The sequence below is a fragment of the Rhinolophus hipposideros genome (genome assembly GCF_964194185.1).
Source record: "Rhinolophus hipposideros genome assembly, chromosome: 8".
NCBI lineage: Eukaryota > Metazoa > Chordata > Mammalia > Chiroptera > Rhinolophidae > Rhinolophus > Rhinolophus hipposideros.
Window position 1 is genome coordinate 61002811 of NC_138054.1, and position 26180 is coordinate 61028990.

The 26180-nt window shown below is 43.3% G+C and overlaps 1 protein-coding gene across 3 annotated transcripts in view; it reads left to right on the forward strand.

Annotated features, from left to right (window-relative positions):
- Positions 1 to 26180, forward strand: part of AGBL4 (AGBL carboxypeptidase 4) — a 1079895-nt gene that overhangs the window by 752341 nt on the left and 301374 nt on the right. For all 3 annotated transcript variants that reach the window (XM_081055075.1, XM_081055074.1, XM_081055076.1), the window contains one exon: positions 18122 to 18161. In XM_081055075.1, coding sequence (XP_080911201.1) covers positions 18122 to 18161 — 40 coding nt within the window. The remainder of the gene's footprint in view (positions 1 to 18121; positions 18162 to 26180) is intronic.

The following is a 26180-nucleotide window of genomic DNA, read 5'->3' on the forward strand; positions in this document are numbered from 1 at the left end:
TTCCTTTGTGGGGTCCCACCGCACTCTTCTGGCATCGCACATTTATCTGCTAACTTTGATGGGAGCTAACGGTGCGTAGGCTGGCTTCCTGCACCGTCCTGAAACCTCTGAATACCCTAGAACCCGGCAATGAGAATGGAAGCCAATATGGCGGTGCCAGTGAGACTCTGTGATGGCCTAAGCTGCCCGAGGAAGCGCCCACAGAAGGGGGAAGCTGACCACAAGCTTCAGAGCACTGTTGTTCCCTAGGACCACACTTGAACCCTTGAAGAGATTCATAGTATATAGTGAAGAAACAACGGTTCTGAGTTAGGGAGGGGTACAGCTGAGCGTCCAGGTACTTTTCTACCGTGGCCCTCTGTGTCATCTAAAAACATTCCCGAAACAACAGCCCCCCCAGTCCCCAGTGTGTGCTAGGTAGGGCCACCTTCCTAGCCAAAATGACGAGACAACCAAGCATGCACCAGAAGCTTGGCGCCTGGGCTCATGCACAGCCTTGCCTCGCGCCACCTCCATGCCTCCTCAGGCGGGATTCTTGGCCACACTTCGCCTCAACTTCTGAAGCCCTGGGCTCCACACAGCCTCCCCCTTCCCAGGATGGCAATGCCAGCGTATTGTCCACCCCCATCCTGGTACATAGCCTATCCCAGTGTGAGCATTGGAGGCTGCCATTTGCTCTGGATGGGGGCAGCCAACTCATGGGGCTGGGAAATGTCTGACTTCACCTCCCTGTCCCCAGTTGGCAGCTGGGGTAGGGGCGGAGGAGAGAGAGGGTTCCCAGCAGCCAGGAGGCCATGCGCACATATGCACCCAGCTCACAGGGGAGCCCCAGGGCACTCATGCTGGTCTCCATTCACTCCATCACTATCCCCAGACCCAAGGGAGCACAATCTTAAATAGCAAATTAAAAATAGCATGATAATTTGAGAGAGAAACAGCAAAAGAAAGGAAAGGGCTTTCTATTTGGGCACCTTTCATGCACTGTAATCCTGCTATTTGAGCGAGGGGCTCATTTTCGTTTTGTATGGGGCCCCATGCTGGGCCCCAGGAACAGATTGGAATCACATGCATATAACAAGGTGGCTGTGGGGTCTGGCGTTCGCACTAAATCAGGAAATTGGCAAAGCTTTTCTGTTAAGAGCAAGAGAGTAAATATTTTAGGTTTTGCAGGCCGAACGACCTGTCTCAGCTGCTCATTGTACCTTGGTACCACAAAGATAGGCTTACGAGTAGACAGCTTGTGAAGGAATGGCTATGACTGCGTGTCAATAAAACTTTATTTTTGGACACTGAAATTTAAATTTCCTATAATTTTCACGTCACACAGTATTATTTGTAGATATTTTCAGTCATTTTCAAATGTATGAACTGTATTTAGCTGTGAGCAGTACAGAAACAGGCAGCAGGCTAGAGCAGGGCTGCGGGGCAGCAGTTTGCTAACCTTCTACTAGACAAGCTCTTAGAGTCCTTCTGTGCTCACGCCAATGAGCTTCGGGAGCGGGGTCTTTATTCTCACCTTCCTTTCCCCTGTTTTTTTTACATGTGTATCCTCCCCATCTACCCCTCTCGCTTCCTTCTTGCCCCTGCTTTCACACATACTCTGTCTTACTTCTACTCTACACATATGTGCACGTGCGTGCCTGCGTGTACACACACACACACACACACACACCCCTGGTTACAAAAGCCACTGATACATCCATCTCAGCACAAGGAGCTCTTTCTTCTTTCAACTAGTGTAAGTACTGGAGCCAGCGCTCTCTCCATAGGGGGTCAGCTGCGGAATTCTTGCTTGCCTGGTAATTACAAAGCCATTGAAGCAGAGACAAGAGAGGATCCAATGTAGTGTTCCACTTGCAGAAAAAAAAAAATATTGACACATTTAGGGACATAATAGCCACATGAAGAAAAGCATGTCCTCTATTCTGTGTGCCACCTATATCCACAGACACATCTTTGTAAATGTGTTTTTGAATAGGATACAGACGTGACATTCAGAGAAGCAGTGGACAATTGTCACCATCTGCTATCTCCCCACACATAGGAGCTGGCTCAGGGAAGAAAAGGTTTGATTCAGAGAAACTGCAGTGCTTCAAAAGAAGGACGCAAATAATTCATTATATTTTCTTATTCACCTATTGTGTACTCATAGCTAGAAGGCTGTTAGAAGCAGGGAAGTGTGATGTAATAAAAAGAGCATGGACCATGGAATCAGTGAGACCTGGGTTTGAATCCCCAGGTTGCCTAGAAAAAGTAATTGAAACTCATTGAGCTTTGGATTCCTCATCTGTGTGGGAAGGGTGATGCCTACGTTTAGGTTTTTTTTGTTTTGTTTTGTTTTGTTTTTAGCAAGAATTAGAGATTTGAGGTAAGAGAAATAAAGCACAAAGTACAGTGCCTGGCACATGATAGGTATCTGCTCACTGGTAGCCGCTGGAAAGCTAAAGCTAGAAAAAAGGCAGAGCCAGGAATTAAGCCGGAGTGATTGCAAAGCCCATGCCTGTCCTATCCAGAATGCTGGTTGGTGACCTGGCCCCAGAGGCCCTCTGGGGGACTATAGCTGAGAAAACAGAGGCTTGATCGGCTACAAATAATGCTGTCCTATTTGTTTATTGGTGATCAAACTTTTTATTATTTATTTCACTGGTTGTCCAATGAATGCTAAACAGGAACATCCAATAACTCAAAAGTAGCTGCAAAAAAGGGCAATCAAAAACCCCTGACTTCCTGGATGTCAATGTGTTTACTAGCTCTGTAGTCTCTTCTGATTCTGCTCATTTATTAATTTATTCAGATTTACTGATATGGCATTGCCTTAGTCTGTTTGGGCTCAGATAACAAAATACCATAGACTGTCTGGCTTATTAAACAACAGAAACTTATTTCTCACAGTTCTGGAGGCTGGAAGTCCAAGATCAAGGTGCCGTCAGATTTAGTATCTGGCGAAAGCCTGCTTCCTGGTTCACTGATGGTCATCTTCTTGCTGTGTCCTCACATGGCAGAAGGGCTGAAATCTCTCTGGAGTCTCTTTTATGAGGGCACTAATCCCATTCATGAAGGGTTCACCCTCATGTCCCGGTCACCTGCCAAAGGCCCCACCTCCAAACACCATCACACTGAGGATTAGTTTTCAGCATATGAATTTGGGGGACACACAAACATTCAGTCTACAGAAGACATCTACTCTGTACCATGCAGTGTGATGAAATGCTGGGACTCCAGTTGTAAATGAGAGTGTTCGCCTTCAAGGAGCTCAGAGTTGAGTGAGAAAATAAACAGACAACTATAGGATAGTAGCTAAAGTGCTGTGATTGCGAGGGACATGGGGGGTGGGCACAAGCGCAGAAGACTAGCGTCTAAACCAATGTGGGGAGTTCAGATAAGACTTAATGGTGGAAGCAACCTTTAAACTGAGATTTCAAAGAGGAGTGGGAAGTAGCTAACCAGGGAAAGACTGTGATAGGTAGGATGTGGCAGGTAAGGGAACAGCATGTAAGAAGACATTGAGGCAAGAGGAAAGAGTGATGTGCCGGGGGCTGAAGCCTGGATGACGAGGGCAGTGGTGGAAGCAGGGAAGCTACAGAGGCAGGCGGGCAGTGAGCATATTAGGTAATTTGGACGTTGTTTTGTCAGTGGGGATCTTTAAAGAGGGGAAGGAGCATGTTAGATTTGCATTTTTGAAATTTCACTCTGGTTGCAGGGTGAAGAATGTGTTGAGAGCCGTGAAACTGGAGGCAGGGAGACTCATAGGATGTGATAAATATATAGTGTGATCATAGATAAATTCCTTTGCATCTTTGAACCTGTTTCTTCATCTATAAAATAACTTGTTGGGCTTCTGTGAGCCAACGTAAACAGAATGCCTAGCCTAGGTAAGTGCTCATCTGTGCCCACTTCCCATCCTGCCCCAGTGCTTAGCACAGAGCTCTGTATACAATAGGTGCTAAGCAATGTGCATACATGACTGATTGAGTGACTGCTGTCCTCTGGAAGCATCAAAATAAGGAGCCCAATGATATTTAGAGACAGGGAGTAGATGGCTGCTGCTGAGGCTCCTGAACACCTAAATCCTAACCTAGAACGAACCCGTCCCTTAAATTCTCAGAAGACAACAATTGCTCCCCAAGTAACCCCCAAGAAACAACAACACACACACAGAATATACTTGAAAGTGGTAGGCCCCAATGTGGAACCTCAGCCTGTGTTCTGAGAGAACTCCCCCTGGCCAGATGAGGCAAGCCAATGTGACATCCTTTCTCAAGGCCTCATGGGAGATCCTGCGTGGCTTTCTCTGAGGGCGAGGAGAATACCGCTTCCCAAGCAGGAGGCCTTTGGATTATTCTCCCTTCTACAGAATCTTGGAAGTGAGAACTGTAGGATTGTCATGGGGGAAAGACGCACCTCCTGAACAGTGGCCCAGTCAGTGCCCTTGATCCTCTGCAGATTTCCTCATGCTGTGTGGGAAGTGACATCATCAGTCCTTGGAAGGGGGTTACAGGAGAGGGGAGAGGCTCAGAGCATCCTTATGTCCTTGTGAGCCTATAAAGCCTAACACTCTCTAGATGTGTATTTCCAACTTTCAGTGGGATCCATCTTTGACTGGAAACTTTAAAAAGGACCCTTTCATTTAGGGTAAGCATTTTATTTGGGGCCAAATCGGGTATTTCTAGTGCCACCAAAGATAGTGAACCAAGAGCAAGAGAGATAGTTATCTCCTGAAGAGTTTAAAATAAAATAAAGCTAAAACCTTAATGCTGGACAAATAAAGGTGAAAAATAAGCTCTCACTGTAAGAAATACAATGAACAAACAAGATAATGAAAAAGAATTCAAACCCACTGAATCACCTTTAAAAAAAAACAGCAATTAAAATAGCAGTCAGATACAATATGATAACTATTATATTAACAACAACAAAAAATTAAAGTTATGACTCCCCCATGCTGTCAGGGCTACAGTAAAACCTTTATCTCACACACTATTCATGGGAGTATAAATTGGAATGATCCTGCTAGAAAGAAACTTGGCAGTAAGTATCAAGAGTCATAAAAAGGTACATACTATCTGACCCAGTAATTCCACTCTTGGGTATTCATCCCAGAGAAATAATCTAATCCAAATGAAGGGGAAAACATGTATTCAGGAAGATTTTTTTGTAATGTCATTTATAATAACAAAATAATAGTAGGCTAAATATCCTGTATTTAATTAAACTATGTACTTTCACTAAATGGAACATTATGAATTCATTAAAATAACGTTTACAATGACTATGTAACACGAGTGGAAAACTTCTTATGATATAATGTAACCTAAAAATAACAGAATACAAAAAGTAACAAAGTCATATTTATGCCATAACTACATCTTTTTTCTATATGCAATAATTATCATGCATTACAAGCACGAATACTTAGACGAGAACTAGAAAACAGCATGAAAAAATGGAAATGGCTATTAAGATGTTGAGATTTTTGTGTGTATTTTTCTCTTTATTTTAATATCATGACTATTGTTTTATGATATATATTATGGAAAGAGTACTTTTAAGAACAGAAGCTTCATAGTCATAAGCTTGGTTTAAATCTTAGCTCTATCACTTACTGGCTATGTGACTTTAGGCAGTTTACGTAATCTCTTTGAGCATCAGTTTCCTCAGCTCTAAAATAGGAGTGAAATACCTGCATTATGAAAGTGTTGCAAAGATAAAATGAGTAAACGTAAATTAAAGCATTTGTTATAGAGTAGATGTTCACTTTTAATGTTTTACATCTTAAATCTATTCTAAAAAGAATTTATCAAATATATATTTATATATATACATAAATTAAAAATAGGTTAGGAAAATTAGGCAAGAAAAAAACAAGGGCAGTTCAATAAATGTTAATTCCCCTCATCTTCTCAATTCCTGTCTTCTAAAAGTGTAATGGGATTTAAGAATGTTCTGGCTTCATTGTTCATTAATCAGAGATGAACATTTGCTTTTTAAAAGAAAAGAAAAGAAAATAAAGAAAGCGATATCTCCCCCACCCCACTCTAAACACACATGCACACACACACACACACACACACACACACATCCCTCTTATCAGACTTAAAGATGTGTCTCTGGAATTGCAAGAAAATAACATCTTGGTCTTATTTTATAGTGAACACATTTGCTTTCCCTACTTAACAAAAGGTATCATTTTACTTTTAATTACGGGTTGTTATTATGCATTGCTTTTATTTGGCAAAGATGTTTGTTTCAGGAAAATTAATTTAGACAGTTCCATTTTTCAAGCAACAATACCTTCTGTCCCAGGCTTACAAAGAACAATTAGATCTGGATTCTTTCCCCACAATCAAGCTGACAACTCCTTATGGAAAGTCGTGCTCGATCGGCGTGGAATGGAGCTTCCATGAGAACCAGTCAAATGCAGAAAAGAGACTTTTCTGGCCTGGAATTTTTACTTCCTGCAGCATATATAACTCTGACATCGTGCAGAGGCATTACTCTCGCTGGGCACGAACACAGATTAATGTTGCCTCACTTTCAGTGCCAGAGTTTTATTCTGAATGTCATGATATTTTTCACAGGAACTCCACAGTTTCATGAAATTCAGCAAACATAGCTGAGGGCCTGCTCTGTGCCAAGTACAGTGGCAGGAGCTGGAGATACCAATGTGACGCACACAACATCCTTGCCCACAAAAAGCTCACAGACAGATACCTCAGATAGATCACTGCAACCCACGGTGATAACGTCTGTGGCCAAGGGTAGCGCAAGGTGCTACCCCAGCCTGGGAATGAGAGGATTCCAGGAGGTGTTGATGTAAGAGAGAAGTCATACATAGAGAAAGAGGGGAAGGAAGCTTTCCAAGCAAGGAGTCTTGGAATTAAAAATAAAAGTCTTTTCAGACTATGTGCCATTTACCCAGATGTTGTGTCCCAGGCACTAAGCTAACCGCTTTAGTGGTAGATGGGTTGCTAAACCCATTTCAGAGTCTTGAACTGACTCACACATTTAGCCAGTATGTGGTAGAGACAGGTTCAGAGAAGGTAAATTATTGGCTCATATAGCAAGTAAGTAGGAACGCTGGGGCCAGAACACAAAGCTTCTGGCTTCCACGTATTTCTGATCCATTATTTCATTCCTCACTGTGGTTCTGAGCACAGCTGCCGTGAACTCCTTTGCACACTTGCTGAATCTGAAGGAGAATGGGGGGAAAAAAACAAAACACTTTCTCGAACACCTACGTGAGTGTGAGTGTAATAGGATCATTTTAGCAGTCAGAACCTCTGAACTCTTTCGACTAAATAGGGGAGAATGACCGTGATACTCTCAAAAAATCTGAAACTTTACTGTTTTATTGAGTCATGTGTATTACCTTTAAAAAAAATGTCGATTTTCTATTTATCCCATAATATAGCAATGTTTGTTGTAATATAAAAATTCTGAGTGGAATGGTATTTAGTTTAAAAGCTCTTCATCCCCATTTTAGAAAAGTGGAAATGGGAGAGCGGTTAAGTAACTTGTTCAAGGGCATTGCCACGTGTGAGTGTACCAGCGAGGATGGGTGCTCATTGTCTGTCCTTTGCTCTTCTCCATGGCACAGACCTGTGGCTTCCTGTTCTGTCCACAGTGCTCCCTCACCCCCACCTTTCACCAGTCTCTGTGCTCCATGCGCCTTATTCAAAGCAGCATGGAAATCAGGTCTACCGGGTCCAAACGCAGCTCTGCTGCTGTGACAGACGCTGCATAACCTGGCCAAATCCTGTCACGGGTAGGCCTCAAAATACCTTTTCTAAGGACCCAGTGAAGAGATTTCCCTCAGACCTCAGGTCAGGAAAGGTGGAGACTCTGTCATTCAACTGTTTTATTGGAGGTTTTTATTTGTTTGCTTTTTTTTTCATTCCTTAGGACACTGGGTATCTTGTAACTAAGTTTTCCACTGTGCCTAAGTTGCACCTCACCTCCAGCAAGTGAGCAGAGTAGCTTAGGATATGAATTGTGAGTTATGACTTTATACCTAGCATTATCCAATTTCTCCTATCCTTATTTTTTTCTCTATGTCTTTAGTTACATGGTTTCTACTTTCCTTCATTCCTTTATTGTAAGCTTCTTCAAATTCTGTTTTGGAATTAGTGTTATATACTGAATAACCAAATATGTAAAGACGCCAACAGAATATGGTGTTTCAGGGGTATGCCCTGACAGTCTTAAGAACCAAATGTCAAGCATAAACAGACTCATTAGCTCCTATCAGATTGGTGCAAAAGTAATGGCTGTTTAAAAGGTTAATAATCACAGAAACCGCCATTACTTTTGCACCAACCTAATAGAAACAGAGGATCCCAGCGCCTCGTGGCCAATCCAGGTTCCTGTCCTTCTATTCTTTCTTAAAAGTAGACCCCACTTTCTCAGGGGAAAGTAAAATAGTTCCTATCCTGTATGGGCCATTTCACTTACCACCTCTTGAAGGAAGTCCTCCTGATAACTCCTCAGTTAAAACCAGTCGAATCACATAAGCACCATGGCACTGGAACTTGGAACAAATTCCTAACTCAATTCTTCCCCTGCCTCCACTCCCCCACCCCATCCTTTACTTTCCTTAGCAGTTTTTTCTAGGCATCTGTGCTTCTCTAGGCGCTAGGATATAGACATAAATTTCTTCTTTCCACTCGACCAAAGAAGGCATACAAGCAGAGTGCAGAGCAATGTGGCAGGTGACATCGAGCAGCTCCCTTCCCCTCTGTGGACTCAATTTACTTGTCTTGAAATAAAGTAGCTGGGCTAGATGACCTCCAAAGCTCCTTGCTCTGACACCCCGGGAGGCCGTGTTATGGGATAGTCTCTCTTGTGCTGGCTCTGGGTGACCTTAAGGATGCAGAGTAATCACAGCTTTAAAGTATAAATTGAAGGCCTAGAAGGCATCTCGTTTGAACTCTAAAGTTTGATTCTACAAAAGAAAAGCTGTGACTTACTCAAAACATATTTAAAAGAGAGAATTTATAATCGTGTAACTTGCTCTAATAAGAAGCCAAACCGTCAGATCTACAGCAAACTTCTTGATGACCTGTCACAGATCAGGCGCAGAGAGAACACAGAGAAATGGGAAATATCCAGCTGCTGAGTGGGAGGAGAAGGCTAGGCTTAGGACGTAGGAAATGGAGAGAGGAGAGGTCGAGCTGAGGAGAAAAGAAAGACTCATAGTCAAACACCTACCTATAATGGGGGATGCTATTACCTCAATGCTGAGATGGTATTCTGGGTGGGCGCCTGGCAGCCAGACATGCGTCCTCTCCAGCCTAGAGCTGCGCCATTACGTTAGATGCCATGTCTGTTCTTGGAGATCCCCACGTGGCCTCCTGTCACTGGAGCGGAGGGTGGGGAAGAAGCAGTCTGTCCTGCCATGAAATCTTCTGGCTCGTGACTGGAACAGCCTTTCTGTCACTGTTTTTTGATGCATGCACAGGTCTTTCCTCCAGAGCTGGGGAAGGTAGAGTCCTCCAGCACAAGCCCCTGTCTGACCGCTTGGGGTTTTGGGGGATGTGACATTTTTCTCCAGCAGGAGTGAGGGTTTCAGCTGTTTATCCAGTGCTGCCCTCCCCATATGCGATCTTTTAACACGTATTTAGACAGAATCCAGTCTGCCAGCAGAGCTAAACCCTGTCCTTTCTGCCATGGAGCTTAGACTGTAATGGGAATGACGTTAGTCAAATATAAACACAGGTAAATATAGAATTTCAAACTGTGAGCACCACAAAGGAAAAGCAGAAAAGGTCACAGCTAAACTGTTGCTCCTATCCTGTGCACAGAGGCCATTGCCGTTGTGCAGTGTCACCCACCACAGTTCACATGGCCCCTCTGCCTAGAAACCTGAGACGCAGCCAAGAGTGTTGCCTCATTTCTCACAACTAACTGAGCATAGGCTTCAGAGGCCAATAGTTGGGTTTGAATCTAGGTTTTTCCACTTCGGCTGTGACCTTGGGCAAGTAAGCTAACCTCTCAACCCTCAGCTTCTTCCTTTGGAAAAAGAGATAACGCTTGCCTGCAGAGGTTGTGAGGATCGGCACGTAGTAAGTGCTCAGCAACTGGAAGCTGCTGCAGCCACTGTTGCTATTAATTCTACTTCCAAGATGTCTTTGCAGTTTCATATGCTCCTCTCCATTTCCACTTGCCCTGCTTTTGTGCAGGCTGCCAGAGGCCGAGCTAAAACGTTCCTTTAAGCGGCCCTGGGGATGAAAGTCACTTGCCTGCCTGGCTTTTCCAATAACAGGAAGCTATAGGAACAGAAACTACTCGCAGAAATATATTGAAGCAATCTCACAATGCAGCCCCAGCTTTTGTCTGCGACCCACTGAATTTAACCCCTAATGGTGGTATTCTGTTTCAGCCAAAGTGATGTTCACTGTCTCCCTAAGTTAAAGGCTAATGCATCTTTTATTATCACTGTGGGAGAAGGTGCCCAAAGGGAGGCTAACCCTCAGCCATTGCTCAGGATGCCCTGGCAGGTGGGGGCATGAGGAGCCGCTTGGGGGTGGCTTCCAGGCATTAGCCAGTGGGCCAGGTGAGGCTTGAGGCATAGTTTAAACCCAGTCATAGTACCTTTACCCATAATTTTTTGTTGTTGGTTTCTTTTTTGGGAGAGAACACTTACCATAATTTAAATTATGTACTATGTATGATTATTTGCTTAATACACCTACCTCCTCCACTTCCCTTTAGCTACCTCTGTGAAGACAGGGGCTGCCTCTCTCATGCCCTACCCTCAGCTACATGTCTGCTACAGAGCAGGTGCTCCACTGCTACTTGGTGAATTGCAAATAAATGAGGAGTCAAAGAGTAAAGGCACAGTGCTATCTGGGAAATCTGTGTTGCACATCAATTGTTTAGCATGAGCAGAAGTGGAAAGAGGGCCATGTCAGGGGCAGGAGGCAGTGTCAGTGAGCAGTTAAGGTGGCAGCATGTCGTATGGTCAGGCCAACAGCTGGCCAGCACCCCACTTCTGAGGGGTGTGGGCGTGAGCTCAGTGCCTTGAGACAGGGCTTTCCAAACTTGTAATCGCTGTTCCCTTTCCTCTCAGAGGGGACTGCCCCCCCTTCCTCTGCCAGGCGAGAGTCCGTCTTCTGCATCTGCCACGGACTAGCATGAGTAAGCCCACCTTTAGTGTCTGCCGTTTGGTCCTGAAAACAATAGGTAACTTTTGTTTGTTTTCCAAGCACGAGGTTATATGAAAATAAAAAAAAAAACTGCTTTTCAAATAGCACATGAAACTATAAGGATTTTCCACACCCTCCTTGAATATCAAGCTAAGAAATCTCGTCTTTATCAGAAATACAATGGGGATCATTAACTTATTCTAAGAAAGGAGCAAAATTCATTTTAGAATGATCAATCCTATAAGCAATGAGGAGGCTGGATGGGAGTAAGAGAGATCAAAGGATGAGTTTAGAGAGAGGTCAGCACCACCTGCAGTATTTTCTGAGGAAGAGTCTATGTTTGGGGCAGGGCCAGGTGGGGGCATGAGAGCCGGAGGTGCTGGAAAATGAGTGTGGCTGAGGGCGGGGAGCAGCTGAGCAGGGAAGCGGTTGCAGGAAAGGAGGGACATGAGCCCTGCACCCAAATGTGTGCCTGTGGCCCTGTGACTCCCATTTCTGGAGGGTGTGGATCCTCAGGTCCTTCCCGTGATGGCCAGCTTCAGAAGTGACAGGACAATGCACAGGATGACAGGTGTTCTTGCTGAAATCATCTCCAGTCCGTGCCATGAAAGACTGACTTTTCCCCAAATAGCTATCCTGCATGAAACGCAGAAAGCAAAACAGAACACATAATCAGTGACTATTCTCTCCCACCACGCAGAACGCGACACATCGAGCCGGCCTCTGCGCTCCCAGAACACCCCGTGCCTTTCTTATTCTGAGAAGTAATTGCGATGCAGTTCGTGACCAACATGAAAAGTCCATTTTTAACTACAGCCTCATAATTACCATCCAGATGAACAAGGCCTAGTCTCTATGGCCCAATCCTTAGGTCCCAAAGCAGACACAAAAAGGGTTTTGTGAAAAATTATGGGGGCTGTGTGTGTGTTGATGTATTTTTTTTGGGGGGCGGGGGGTAAACTAAACTCTTCTGATGGCCAATTTAGTAGGACCCTGTCTAGTTGTCATCTAACAGGCGATCAGCAGATCTTTGTTGAGCATCATGTTGGTGAGGCACTGGGCTAGTTCCTGAGGGAAGTAGTGACGACCCAGCCCCTGTCCTCGGGGAGCTCACAAAACCAGTGGGGAGGATGGAGGAACAAACAGGGCACAGAACTGCAATGCAGTGGTGCTCTGATGGGGAAAGTGAGGGGGAGAAGGACAAGAGCCAGCCTTGACAGAAGAGGTGGCATGAGCTGAGAGCTGAATCACAAGTAGGAATTAGCCAGGCAGAGTGGGTTGGGTGCAGGTTTGTAGTGCCAAGAAGAGGAAACAACATGTGCAAAGGCCTAGAGATGAGAGCACAGCACATTTGGGGAATTGGACGTGGTTCATGGTGGCTGGAGCTCAGAGTCTGAGAGAACAGGAGATAGAAGGCGGGTCGCGGAAGTCATCTAATAGTAGCGAAAGGGTTGGACTCCATCCCATAGGAGCCCTGCGGAATTTTTCGATGTGCACTGTAGAAATCTCACTCCAGCTGCAGTGTGGATGAACTGGAAGATGCAGCACTAGAAGCAGGGGAACCAGCTAAGATGCTGTTGTAAAGTGCCAGGAGCCAGATGGTGAGCAACCCCAAGTCTCAGCCGGAGGTGGGGCAGAGCGGGCTGGAGCCTGCACGTAGAAATCCTGGCGCTCCAGTAGTGTGCTCTCCACTCAGTCTGGTCAGAATGGTTCTTCCTCTTGCTCTCAGCTTTCCCTTCCTGTTAGGCTCCTGGAGCTTGGTTTGCACTGCTTTTATAGACAGAGTACCTGATCACCAGCAGGCTTAAGTAACATGCCTAGGTTGACATAGCTCAGAGATGGCAGAATCAGTCTTCACAGTTTTAGCTTTCTGATTCTGAGTCTGGAACTCTTTCTGCAAAGTGCTTTCTGTCACTGCAGTCAGAGGGGCTTCATCTATGAAGAAGAGTATCTTCCAGCTTGGATATTGCCTGGAAGAGACTTTCCCAGATTCAGACAACTTTGTTGACATTACTAGACTGCAGTAGCTGGGCCTTTCAAACTGCCTCGTTGTGACAAAATAACCAAGTGCTATATCCAACTGATGTCTTGACAGTTAATGTCACCTTCCTTGAAAAAAAGGGCCAGAAACAAAATCACAGTGGTAAGAGCAAACTTATCAGTCATGAGAATACATATATTTGACTTAGAACCTTATGCTTCTAAACAAAGACTCAGCCCAGGATGAAAACAAATAACAATGTTGTACAAGATTGATACATGCTTTGTTTTTTATATATATAAATATGATCTCATTAAATATACACAAGCAAGAAAGATGACAAGAAAATACATCAAAATGCCCACGATGGTTCTCTTTCAGTGGTGGAATCATTAACTTTTACTTTTCGAATTTTCTAAAAATTTGGAAAATGACAAAAATAAGTATATATTTTCAATTACAAAAGAAAAATTAAAGATAGGTTCTTAAACTTAGGATAACAGTAGTTTTTACTGAGAATAAATTGAACCCATAAAAGATCCGAGATTCCTGGGTAAAGTTGCTAATTGGCCCTCCTTTCAGTACTTCTACCAACGGGGCAGTCAGCTGTGACCAGAAGTGGGGTGACATTGTATTAACAAAACACCTTCCACTGGATGCGTGGGAGAGTACGGATAACTCTTGGAGCAAGGATACTGCTAGGTAATTCCTTAAGCATCGATATAAGTGCTCTGACTGGCACCAAATGTAAAGATGGCACCTGTTGACCTTGGCACTACCACCCATCAATGGTCTTTATGGAGTCACGACACAGCAAGCATCCCATGGTGGGTAAGCAGAAATGCATTTCTCTTAAATGTCCACAGGCACCACTGTACCAGGGAAGGCTGGAAGCAGGGCTCAGACACAGCCTGGAGTCCACACATCAACTCCTAATTGACCTACCCTGGTATATCCACGCCCCTCAAGAGTCCATGGGATACCACAGGAATACCACACTTCAACGTGTTTCCCTCTGTCTAGGTGTACAATTCCTTCACCTGAGGAGGAATGCCCCCCACCACTCACAACACACACACAAATACACACCCAGCTACCACACACACATGCACACCCAGCTACCAGTCGCGGGAAGGCCCTGCCTTCCTTAGTGGAGCATTTCCTCGGCTAGTGGTTCAGCAGCTCAGCTCTGGGCCCCCAGGCCCTGTCAGCCTACCAAATCTGCCTAGATCACAGACTTCATTTCCTCCATCTAACATTACACAGTTTGCCTTCCAGGCAGTTAGATAATATATCTCCATATAAAAGGCCCTTATCTCTCAGTTGGTGACTAATTATAATAATTAGGTAATTCTTTATGTCCAACATGCCCCCTTCTATATAAGACTGATTGTACATTATTGGCCAAACTCTACAAATCATGTTCCTTATTTTCACAAATGCCGTATAGCTTCTATTGGCAATCTAAAATGATTATACTAGGTAGACTATTTAGTAATAGAATTTTTCACTTCACTTCATTCCTTTAGTTTTGAAGGACTTTGAGGAAATGATTTGGATATTCCAGTTTCTTAGGTAAATATGATTGCACAGTGATTCTTGAACGCACCCTTTTGTTTCTATTTGCATACAGAACAGGTAGATTTTGCAATCCTATCTAAGAGCTGCAGGTTAAAACAATAGCCTACACTTACCTGCTTGGGCCACTAGGTGGTGCACACATATGTCACTGAACTGTAGGTCAAATGGGCTTGTCCCCAGGTTAGCTTGACTTGATCACCACAGGAGGGGCACAGACAGTAGGAGCTGTAGGAGTCAAGAAGAGACAGTGACCCTGTTGGGTGGGAATCAAAGAAGGAAGATCTCCCAGAGGAGATGGATAGACAGGATTGACATCTGCGGAGATGGTGGGAGCAAAACCATGAGGCAAGAACCCCAATGCGTGGCAGGGGGAAATCCTGGAGAGGAAAGGGCATGCTTACTTTCCATGCTCATTCATTCCTACCTAACAGGATCGCTGCCGACGGAATAATGGGGTCGTCAAATCATTTGAACTAGGTGCCATCAAACATCCGTTCCAGGCCTTGGTGCTGGGCCCTGGAGACATGCAGAAGACAGGACCCGTCTTGTCCTTGCGTAAGGACCTTGTGAGAAATGGAGAAGGAAGCAGACAGTTCAGAGCATAATACAAAAGGCACGTTTTACCAGATGCACTGAAAGAACTAAGTGTGAACTGCTTATTCTGTTCTGAGGAAAGGAGGGAAGGGGTTAGGTTTGGGAGTTGCTGTGCAGAGAAGAGCTCATGGAGGTCTGGAGATGTGAGGAGGAGCCTCCACAAAGATCAGGAGCTGTGAGGCTGGGGAGGCGGGCGTGAGCAAACCGTGGTTAGAAGCGATCCCATGGATCTCAGGAATGGCTCTGTTGCGTTTAAGCAAATGTTTTCTGGGGGTTATTCTAAGCCGTGGACTGGATAATAGATACTCTGGGTCCTGAAGATGCTCCTCAACTGGTGAAAACACACATGCACTGAACACTGCGATGGAGAGGAAAGCTTAGATTGGTCCCTTTGAAATCCAGACTCTCCTTGGAGCCCCCAGTGTCCTGACTGCAGAGATTCTCAGGGAACTCTCTACACCAGAAGAGGGAGCCCACAAGCATAGTAGCTGGTTGCACTGGACTCAAGAGTCACTGAAGGTATTTTCAGTCTCACTCGCTCATTTTAGAGGCGTGAGGTTTAAGGCCACAGCCATAAAGTAAGTTACCCAAAGCCACACGGAGGGGCCAGGACACAAGCCCAGGTACGTCTGCCTCCTGTCAGCGTTTCTTCCCTTTTTCTCTAGTGGACCCTGAACACAGAGTCACCGTTTAGAGATAGCTCTTCATTAGGAAAAGAGACATTTTTCAGATAAATAGAACTTCTTCACCAACAGCCGTCCCAAAGTTGAGCTTATGGAAAAATAGAAGTGTACATTCATTATATGCTTTTCTCATGCATGAAGGAAGTGCCAAGCCACACAGACTGGCCCCGGCAAAGGCAGCTTGAGCCAATTGTACTATTGGCCTGGTTCAGTGTTCACGGAGGGCAGTCTGCCTCCAGCATTCCTTCCAGCCCCCATGCGTGGGTATGTGTTTCATGTCAGCACGAAGATGTGTTTCATGATGTAGGTCAATGATGTCTTGAAGTTGCATTGTTTGCTTGAAAATGTCAACTGGCAAGAGTTATAAGCTGGCAGGAAAACAAGAACGTGTGACTGAGAGGGCCGTGAGAGGATGCAATCTGCGTTTAGGCTGATGAGAAGTCCCAGAAGCAAGGGCTGCAGAGGTCTTAAAGAGGGTCTGACGGGGACAGAGCAAAGTGCAATGGAGGCAGAGGGTGACCACAAGGGTGAGGAGATTTGAGACCAGGTCTTACGAGGAAGGACCAAGGAATTGGGACTATTTAGACTGGAGAGAAGAAAACACAGATCTTCTTCATCTAGCCAAACTGTTGTCATGCGCTGAGGCAGCTAGAAAGGGTGGTGATGTCATAAGCAATCAGCCTTTAACCCTGTTCAGTAGAGCTGTCCAATTTATAAGAAGGCATAAGTTCCCCATCAAGAAAAGGAATGAAATGACAGCAGTTGTTTGTACAACTGGTGGGGACATTGCAGAGGGGATTCTTGTCCTGGTAGCAGGTCAGACTCAATGACCTTTGAACTCTAAACATCCATAATTCTATGCAGCTCATATAAACCGAGGGTCACATAGACTATAAGAATGAACACCACCAGCACTAAACATCGGGTTAGACCAACTGAACTCTAACTCTGGCCCTGCCATTTAATGAAGATGTGGACTTGGGCAGATCACGTCTCCTCTCTGAACCGCATGCCCCTTCTCTGTACGACACCAACCCTGTAGCACTGTCCAGAGTATGCAAAGAAGCGACACACCATATACCTGGTACTGTGCCTGGCCTGTCGTTGGTATTCAAAAAATGTTGCTGCCTTCCCCTCTCAGCTTAAACAAAACTCTAGGAAGCCATTCTTGGAGAGAGGCAGATAAAGAGGGAAATGCAGGTAAGGTGAAATGGCAAAGGATCCATTAGATGAAAGACCAGGTAATCAGGAGCTCCTGCAATGTAGCAGTGGTTCTCAAAGTGGTGTTTGCTGGGACCCCTCTTAAGAAAAAACAAAATACAGATATTCAGGACTATTTATGGAAAATCAAGTGTAGGAAAAAGAAAGAGGTTGACTTAGGCATAAGGAATCCTGACTTAAGTCTTTAGGAGAGTTGCTCACCACTGCCCCACCCCCGCCTCCAGCACCCACTTCTCCCTCAGGTTCCTGTGACATCCCGTCCAGGGCAGGGCACCCCTGTACTCATGCTGTGATGGGGGCAAGCCTTCCGAAATGCTGATCCCCTCAGCCCTTAGGGCTGCCAAGGCGCGTTGCCTCCAAACACATGCAGCCATATGGCCTAGTGTGCCCCATAAATGTTTTCTTTGAATCTTGTATAGTACAAAGCCATGAAGAATCAATTGGAGAGGAATAGTCTAATCGTCAATAATTGAAATTCTCAGAGCCTTCATTGCTGAGCAAGTTCAAGAAATAAAGCAGTCCAGGACTATCTTGGTTGGAAAGGCCTATCAGGAGGGTGACAATGACTTCAATACCTCCGACAATGACAATTGCCATGATATCAGACCCTTAGTGCAGCCAGTGTGAGCAGAGGCAAATCTAACACCAACTGGTACCGACGAATGAGCCCATGGCTTTCCCCTAAGTGTAAAAGAAGTTTGCCTGAAAGACCTCTCAGATCCTTTCAGCTCTGACCACCCAAGGACAAACCAAAAGGCCATCCATTCCCTTTGTCTCTCTGCAGAATTGTGAGAGAGCACCAGCTTACCCCCAGAGTCCCCTGCGCTGGTGGTGTCTTTCTGTGTCCACCCTGACGTGCTAGCGCACGTTTGGCCCTGACTCACATCAGAGCTCTCACGATGTGTTTTCTTTTGCAGCAACAGCGGCAACTTGATCTCCTGACAATAACCAGCCCCGGTGAGTAGTTGTGGCCTTTGTGCTTTGGCTCTTCCCTTGTTTCCCAGAGTGATGCCTGGCTGCCTATGCAAATGCAATCCCTGCCCTTCTCTGACTCCCTGAATGAAGAGCAGAGCTCTTTTGTGCCATGAGCGACCCTTCTCCCTGCACCCTCTGCCCCACTGGCAGTTTCTTTTCGCCCTCCCAGCTCTCGCTGCTTCCTCGTAACTCTTCAGACGGCAGGGCTGATACTCTGATGTAGCTGCCTCTTCCAGGGTCAAGTTCTCACCAAATCACTTGACGGATTCAAGTGTCGAGGAAGTGTCCTGGTCTCCTGAGAAATAAGTTTTAAAATCATGGGGAATGGGGAAAGCTGCCTGGAGGTGGCCTGGAATGAAGGGAGGACGGCTCGTGAAGACGGTCTAGTCTGGGAAAGTGAGCAGGTTTGGTGTTCTGTGATGAGTGTCAGGATGACTCTTGTCTCTCACCCTTAGGACTTGACAGTCAAGTCCTCCAGCAAAGCTGTGGCCAGGGCATTGAAAGGTCCTTCCTCTCCCCTAGGCCTGGCATTGAGCCTCGAGATAGGTTAGGCGGTTTCATTTTGCCAGAAAGGTATTTTATTTTGGTTTGAGAACTTGAGGGCAGAATTGGCCAAGAGATGCTGTTTCTTTTGGAACCTAAAGAGGTGACGGTACCAGCAGGGTTAATGAGCATTCAAGAGTGGGCACGGAGATCAGGCTCCATCCATTGGCATAACTAAATACTTAGCAGCCCTGGTGACCCCCTGCCGTGTGCGGCAATGTACTTTGGGGAGATGGGATCCTGGGGGAGGGGCTAGTGTGGCTGAGTGGTCACATGGCAGGGTTGGCTGGCTCTAAGGGTGGCTAATTGCCAATGAACATGATGCATTTCAGTATTTTAGTAACCAGTAGGGCCGTTCCATATCATCCCTGCCTTCCATCAAACTCATGCTGTATCCCAGGGCCAGTTGGCTCACTCCCAAGGCGACTGAGAAATTGCCCTCTGCAGGTGCTTCGCTAGCACCAAGGCTAGTTATCTGGTCTCTGTAAGTAAGGTGTAAAACAATGAGTGCAAATGTGAGTCGGATCTATCCAATTCAGGTGATTACTGTATTTCCACCTGAGAGAGCTTTTAGAACTTGGGACTTCAAAAGAACAAAGATGAGCTAGTTTGAAAATTGTGTAATCTGTCACATAGAGTGAGCTGTGTTTAACATATCAAAATTCCAAACCATAAGCTAATATACGTGGTGCTGCCCAGTGGTGTGACCTACCAATTTCTCCCCACTAAAGTGCTGGTAGAGGTTAGAATTGGCAGGGATCATCTTTGTTCTGTGCTCTGTGGTTGCTCTCCTTTGCAATAGTGTCCTGTTCCACTCCGCACGTGCCGACCCAGATTACCTGCTTCCATTACCCGCTTCCATTACCTGTGACCAGTCTTATCTGGTCACACCCTGATAGGATGCCGAAGTGTGAGCCGAAGAGGGTTCTTGATCTGTCTTCAGTTGCTTCAGAAGAACCTGCAGGCTCTGTTAACTATATTTCTTTTGTGCTAGCTCTGCCTTTTCCTGACTTCTACTGCACAAATTCAAGCAAACATAGTTATGACTCTCAGAAAAGAGTTGAAATATAATGAACAGCCATTTACTGTCTCCCCCCAAACACCTTGGCTTTATCCTATCAACACTGTGCCATTAGACTTCTCCTTCTACCTGATCGTATCTCCATCCCTTCACCCTATAGGTAACCACTGTAACGATTTCAATGTTTCTTCCTATCTATGTATCCAAAAATATAATTGATGTTGTTTTACAATTCCTACAAATGGTGTCACACTATAAATGTTATTCTGTGACTTTTCCCCTACTCATTATTATATTATAGAGGTTCATTCGTGTAGATACATGTCGTCTGGTTCATTTGTTTTAACTGCTATATAGTATTCCACATATGATTAGATCACAATTTGTTTGTACATTTTGTTGATCATAATTTAGGATATTTGCAGTGTTTTGCAATTGAAACAATGCTGCTAAGAGCATTTTTGTGCACCTCTTCATGTGAATAAGTATGAGAGTGTCTCTAGGGTATATTGTTAGGAGAGGAATTACTGATTATATGCATTTTCAAATTTACCACATAATGGCTGATTAAGTGGTTAAACAAATTTACATTTCTAACACCAAAGTATAAGATTCCCTGATCCCAAACACTTGGATTGTCAGACTGAAACATTTTTACCAGTCATCAGGATAAATGTGAAATGGTATCCCATTGCTTTTATGTTTCCCTGGTTACTGGTGGGATTGAGTATCTTTTCATGTTGATTGGCCATTTTCTATTGGGTTGTTTCTTTTTACTGATTTGTAGTTCCTTCTTATTCTGAGTATCAATACTTTCTCATTTATGTGCATTACAAATATCCTCTCCCAGATTGTGGCTTGTGTTTCTTGATTTGAATTATGATATATTTTGATAAATATCTTCACAAGGTGAAGATTTAGTGAAAGTAGGTTACTTGGGAGGCAATCCCCAGACTTTGGTGGGGGTGGGAAAGTGATACAGGAAAAGGAAGAAAGCCAAGAAAATTTCCTTACCAAGCAAGCTACATCAGAGGGCAGCTGGCACTTAATCAAACCAGGGAACTGTGGAATCAGTGTAGACAATAAGCCCCAGAGTTGTCCCTCCGAGGGCCAAGGGGTGGGGTTGACATGGTTGTGCTAATTCCCTGGCACGTCCAGTCTGCTCAGTATATGGACATAGGAGATTCCAGTGGCCAGAGAAAGCACTCAGGAGAGATTCACCTGTGTCAGCAATTGGACGTTATTGCACATGTGCAGAAATAATAAGTGCAGAAGAACATGTGAGATTGTGGGAAGGTACTGACCACACCTGCAGTGTGGGTCATCCTGACAGAGGGAAAAGGGAGCGATGGTGAGCTATGCACCTGCTCTGAGAAAATTTGAGGAGCCTTTTCTTTCCAAATATCCTTGGTCAAAGCAAACCATATGACTGCTCCTAAATTCAACAAGGTAGAGATGTGGAATCTTACAAAGGGAATGGCACTGCACTGAGGAGAAGTAGAATATTTGGCAATGATGAATATACTTTATCACACTTCTGGAAAAACTTTTATGTTCCCACCATCAAGTTAAAAATGCTGGTCATAGCTTTTTTAAAAATAACAGCTTTATCGAGATACAATTCACATGTCATCAAATTCATCTTTTACAGTGCAACATTTAGTAGTTCTCAGTATATTCACAGAGTTATGCAACCATTGCTACTAATTCCAGAACATTATCATCGCCCCTGCTCCAAATAAATTCTATACCCTTTCCCTCCCCATGTCACTCCCCATTTCTGCTTTCCCCCATGTCCTGACAACCACTAATCTACTTTCTATCTCTATGGATTTGCCGATTCTGGACATTTCACTGTGCAATATGTGGTATTTCATGACTTTCTTTTATTTAGGATAATGTTTTTAAGGCTTATCTATATAATACTATGTATCATTACTTCATTCCTTTTTATTGCTGAACAATATTCCAATGTATGGGTAGATCACACTTTGTTTTTCCAGTCATCTATTGGACATTTCAATTGTTTTCCATTTTTGACTATTATGAATAATGCTGTTATGGAAATTTATGCACAAGTTTTTGTATGGACATATGTTTTTCATTCTTTTGGGTATAAACGTAAGAATGGTGTTGCTGGGTCATATGGTAAACATTAGAATAAACATTTTGAGGTACTGCCAAACTGTTTTCCAAAGTAGCTATGCAACTTTATATTCTCATCAGCAATGCAGAATGCTTCCTATTTCAATGCATCCTCTCTGACACTTGTTATTATCTGTCTTTTGATTATAATCATCCTCGTGGGTGCAAAGTGGTATCTCATTGTGGTTTCGATTTGCATTTTCCTAATGTCTAATGATATTAAACATATTATCATGTGCTTATTGGCCATTTGTACGTCTTCTTTGGAGAAATGTTTCATGAAATTATTTCCCATTACCCATTTTTAATTAAGTTATACTTATCTTTTGATTGTTGAGTTGTCAGGGTCAAAAATATGTATTCTGAGTGTAAGCTCTTTTATCATATATGAGATTTGCAATTTTTTTCCTATTCTGTGGGTTGTCTTTTCACTTGCTTAACAAAAAAAAAAAATTAATTGTTTTAATTAATTGAAGCAAAAAAAAAGCAAAAAAAAATTAATTTTGATGAACTTCAATTTATCTGTTGTTTTCTTTTGTTGCTTATACTTTGGGTATCATAGCTAACAAAACATCACCTAACCCAAGGTCATAAAGATGTACTCCTGTGAGTTCGTTGTTTTATATATTAGGTAGGAAACCAACTTACCTCTTCTGAATAAAGCTGTCCAGTTTTCCCAGCACCCCTGTTCTTTCTCCATTGAATTACCTTGGCACCCTTGTCAAGAGATCATAGGTTTTTGATGGTGTAGCATTTAGGAAGTACCCAATACTGGCACTCAATGTCAAACTGCATCAAGTGCTTTACATAGATTTTTTACATGATTCTCTCTACTATCCCATAAGACTGCTGTAATCTTTCCTTTTCTGCCAATGGAACATAAAGGTGCTGTGTGATTAGGTAGGTGAATTGCCCACATGTTAACAAGGGACAGAGTTAGGATTTAAATCCAGATCCGTCTGACTCCAAATCCTTTCCCTTTTCCACTGTTCCATATAAATAGCACTTCATCTATGATATTGGCCCATGGAGTCTTCTTTCTCACACAGAATTCTTGCTGACCCACTGTGCTGGGGATAAGGAAAACCTAGAAGAGTAGGGATAGCATTGTCACTGGGACTTTCCTACTTAACTAGGCGATGTCCTGAGGAGAAATCCGATTTCCTAAGATATCAAAGAAGCCTCCAGAAAAAAAAAAAAAATCACAGCTCAATTTAATTTGTTCCTGATTGCAAATATCCACAAAGGTGTTTTGTTTTGTTTTAATCTCCTCTTAACATAGTTAAAACAATACCTATGTTAAATGGTGGTAGACTGAACCTGCTGGCCACTGCATGACAATTTGGGGCTTTGTCTCCAATGAAAGCACCCCATAATATGAATTTAGCCCCTTTGGAGACGAAAGGAATAAGAGAGACCAAGCTAGCCATTATTACCTGTCTCGTGGCCATTTGTAGAGCCAACATGGCCTGTGGAACTGGCTCAGAGTGGCCAGGACCAGGAGTGAAGCCAAACCAGTGGACTCCTGGCCCCACGGCCAAAAAGCTAGCAACACAGTGGACATGCAGAGAGAGGATGGTTCAAAATATGCATGCGCATCACTAAAACGACTTTAAAGAGATCTTTGAAGAAGAAAAATAAATTACTCCTAATCCCACAGCCTTAGCACAATACAAAACCTAATTTTATTTATACATTTTCCCTTTCAGTTCTTGTCTATATGCAGAAACATATTTACATAATTGCAATCACAGTAAGTTTTTATATACATCTTTTTTCACTTAACATTATTTCATAAACAATCTTCATGTTGCTATGTAGTTTACATACTTAGCATTTTTTATAATAACTTTCTCCATTAAAAAATTGCACGTGCCCACGGTGCAAATTTTGAAAAATGCAAAGAAGTTATAAAAATGAAAATATCAGTTATCTCCCAATGGCAATCACTGTTTAATATTTTAACACATTTACTTCTTTCCGTTTTTATGCATGTATAATTTTGTTTTACATGGTTTAGATCATATAGATATAAAATTGTATCCTGATTTTTCACTTAATATTACAACAGAAATATTTTCCCATGCCAATAATGTTGGATATTTAACTTGATTCTAGTTTCTCAATCTTATGAATAATTTATTAGTCTTCGTGTATATGTTTTTGTCTACATGTCAGATTATTGTCTTAAAATAGATTTCTAGGGATGGACTTACTAAATCCAAGACATTTCATGAGCATTTTTTAAAGCATACTTATTTTTAAAAGCTCTAGTATCTTCCATCTTTTACATGTTGCCTGGTTTATAAAACTATATGTCCTATTGTGCATTTGTCTTATTTCCAGATGTTTTTCTCTTATAAATAACTGTACCATAAAATCATTTGTGAGTAACACTTTTTACTTCTTTTGCATAAGTTTTTTTTTTATACTGAATATTTTAGAAGTGGAATTACTAGGTCAAAGAGCATTAATATGTTTAAAGCGTTATTGAGTCTTATTGCCAGCTCATTTTCCAGAAAGCCTGTATCAATTTACACTTCCAATCTCCACCCCACAACCTCCACCTCTCATGTCAAGAACGAAAAACAACAGCATACAGTGTTACTCTGGCAATTTATTAAATCTATGTAAACAAATTCCAGAATCTGAGAAACATAAAATGGCAGAGAGAAACGTGTTTGTTCTCAAGGTTCTTAGGAGACAATTTGAGAAGTACATTCCTAGGACATGTGTAGAGGATGCCATATCCCGGGACTCGGGTGAGGAGGGTTCTGAGAAGGAGTCAAGGGTCCCATTTTGGAACATTAGGATGGGTAGGCTGCGCTCTGGGGAGGTATGGCACCCGAAAGCGTCATAGCTGATCCGCATGAGAGAGGTCAGGCCAGGAAGGAACTTGCAAAACCTTGGTCATCAGATAGAATGTAGGCCCTGAGGCTAGAAGAACTGGAATTCAAAGCACGGAAGGTAAAATTAAGGCACAGAAACTATATAAGTGGGAATCTTTAATCACAACCTGAACTGGCTCAAGCAAAATTAGGTAATTCATTGGTTCACATAAATAGATCGTCCAGAAACAAATCTGCTTTTCTGTGCATCCTGATTTGTGGGGATTAGAGGACCCAGTCTGTTTTTCCACTTAACTTCTCACTATTAACTCTACCCCCAGGCTATATGTGGTCTTAGGTGGCAGAATTTACATCCTCCCAAATTCTAGTCTGGTAGGGAAAAGCAAGAGACTCCTACACAGAAGCCCCCGCAGAACGTCTACTGCTTCTTATTCTATGACTGGGTCATTATGAGCTCATCTTTGAACAAGTATCTGTGTTCAGGGAAACCTGTGCTGATTGGCTGATAGTTATAATAAACATTACCCATTAAATTGGGGAATACATTGGGACCTGGCATAACCTGTAAATAGCCCAAAATCACATGAGTTTTTGCAATGACTATATCTGTGGTCAGTCTAAACCAAATATTCGGGTTATAAGATCTGAGAACAGAGCAAACATTGAGTGCTCTGCAGCAGCCCTTCTGTCCAAAAGGCTAGACACATTCTAGGCTCCATAGCTAGAATCTCTGGGCAGTGACAGGACTGACCAGGTGGGGACTGTATCGTGGACCCAAGGAGGGCCTTCCTGCTTAAAGCTAGACCCACACCAGTGGCCCAGTCTATTGAGCGCAGGTCTGTTCAGATGTTCTGTTTCTTCCTGACTCATTCTTGGTAGGTTGTACATTTCTAGGAATTCATCCATTTCTTCTAGGTTATCCAATTTATTGGCATATAATTGTTGTTTGTAAAAGGTGTCTTAATCTGCTCCAAATGAACACAAGAGCAGGTATATGCTCTGTACACTTTTTATTAATTTATTTCCCTATTTATTTATTTGTCGTGCCTGTGTGCAACAGCAAGGTATAGGTGGAAGAGCAAGGAATTTGTAGTGCATACATACATTATGTATTCAAATTCTACCTCTCCCACTTACAGTTTTATCTTGGGAAAGTCTATAAGCTTTTCTGTAGCTTCCATTTAACCATCTGTAAGAGCAGAATGATAATAATACTTTTCAGAATTTTGTGAAGATTAGATATAATATATGTAAAGTGGCGAGCATAGTAAAGTGCATGACCCATAGATTTTAAATAAATAGTTGTTATTGTGATTGCATTGCTTTGTGACAAATTACCCCAAACCTTAGCAGTTTCAGACAATGAATCTTTACTATCTCACAGTTTGTGCAGGTCAAGAATCTAGTAGCTTAACGGGATGGTTTTAGCTCAGGATCTACCAT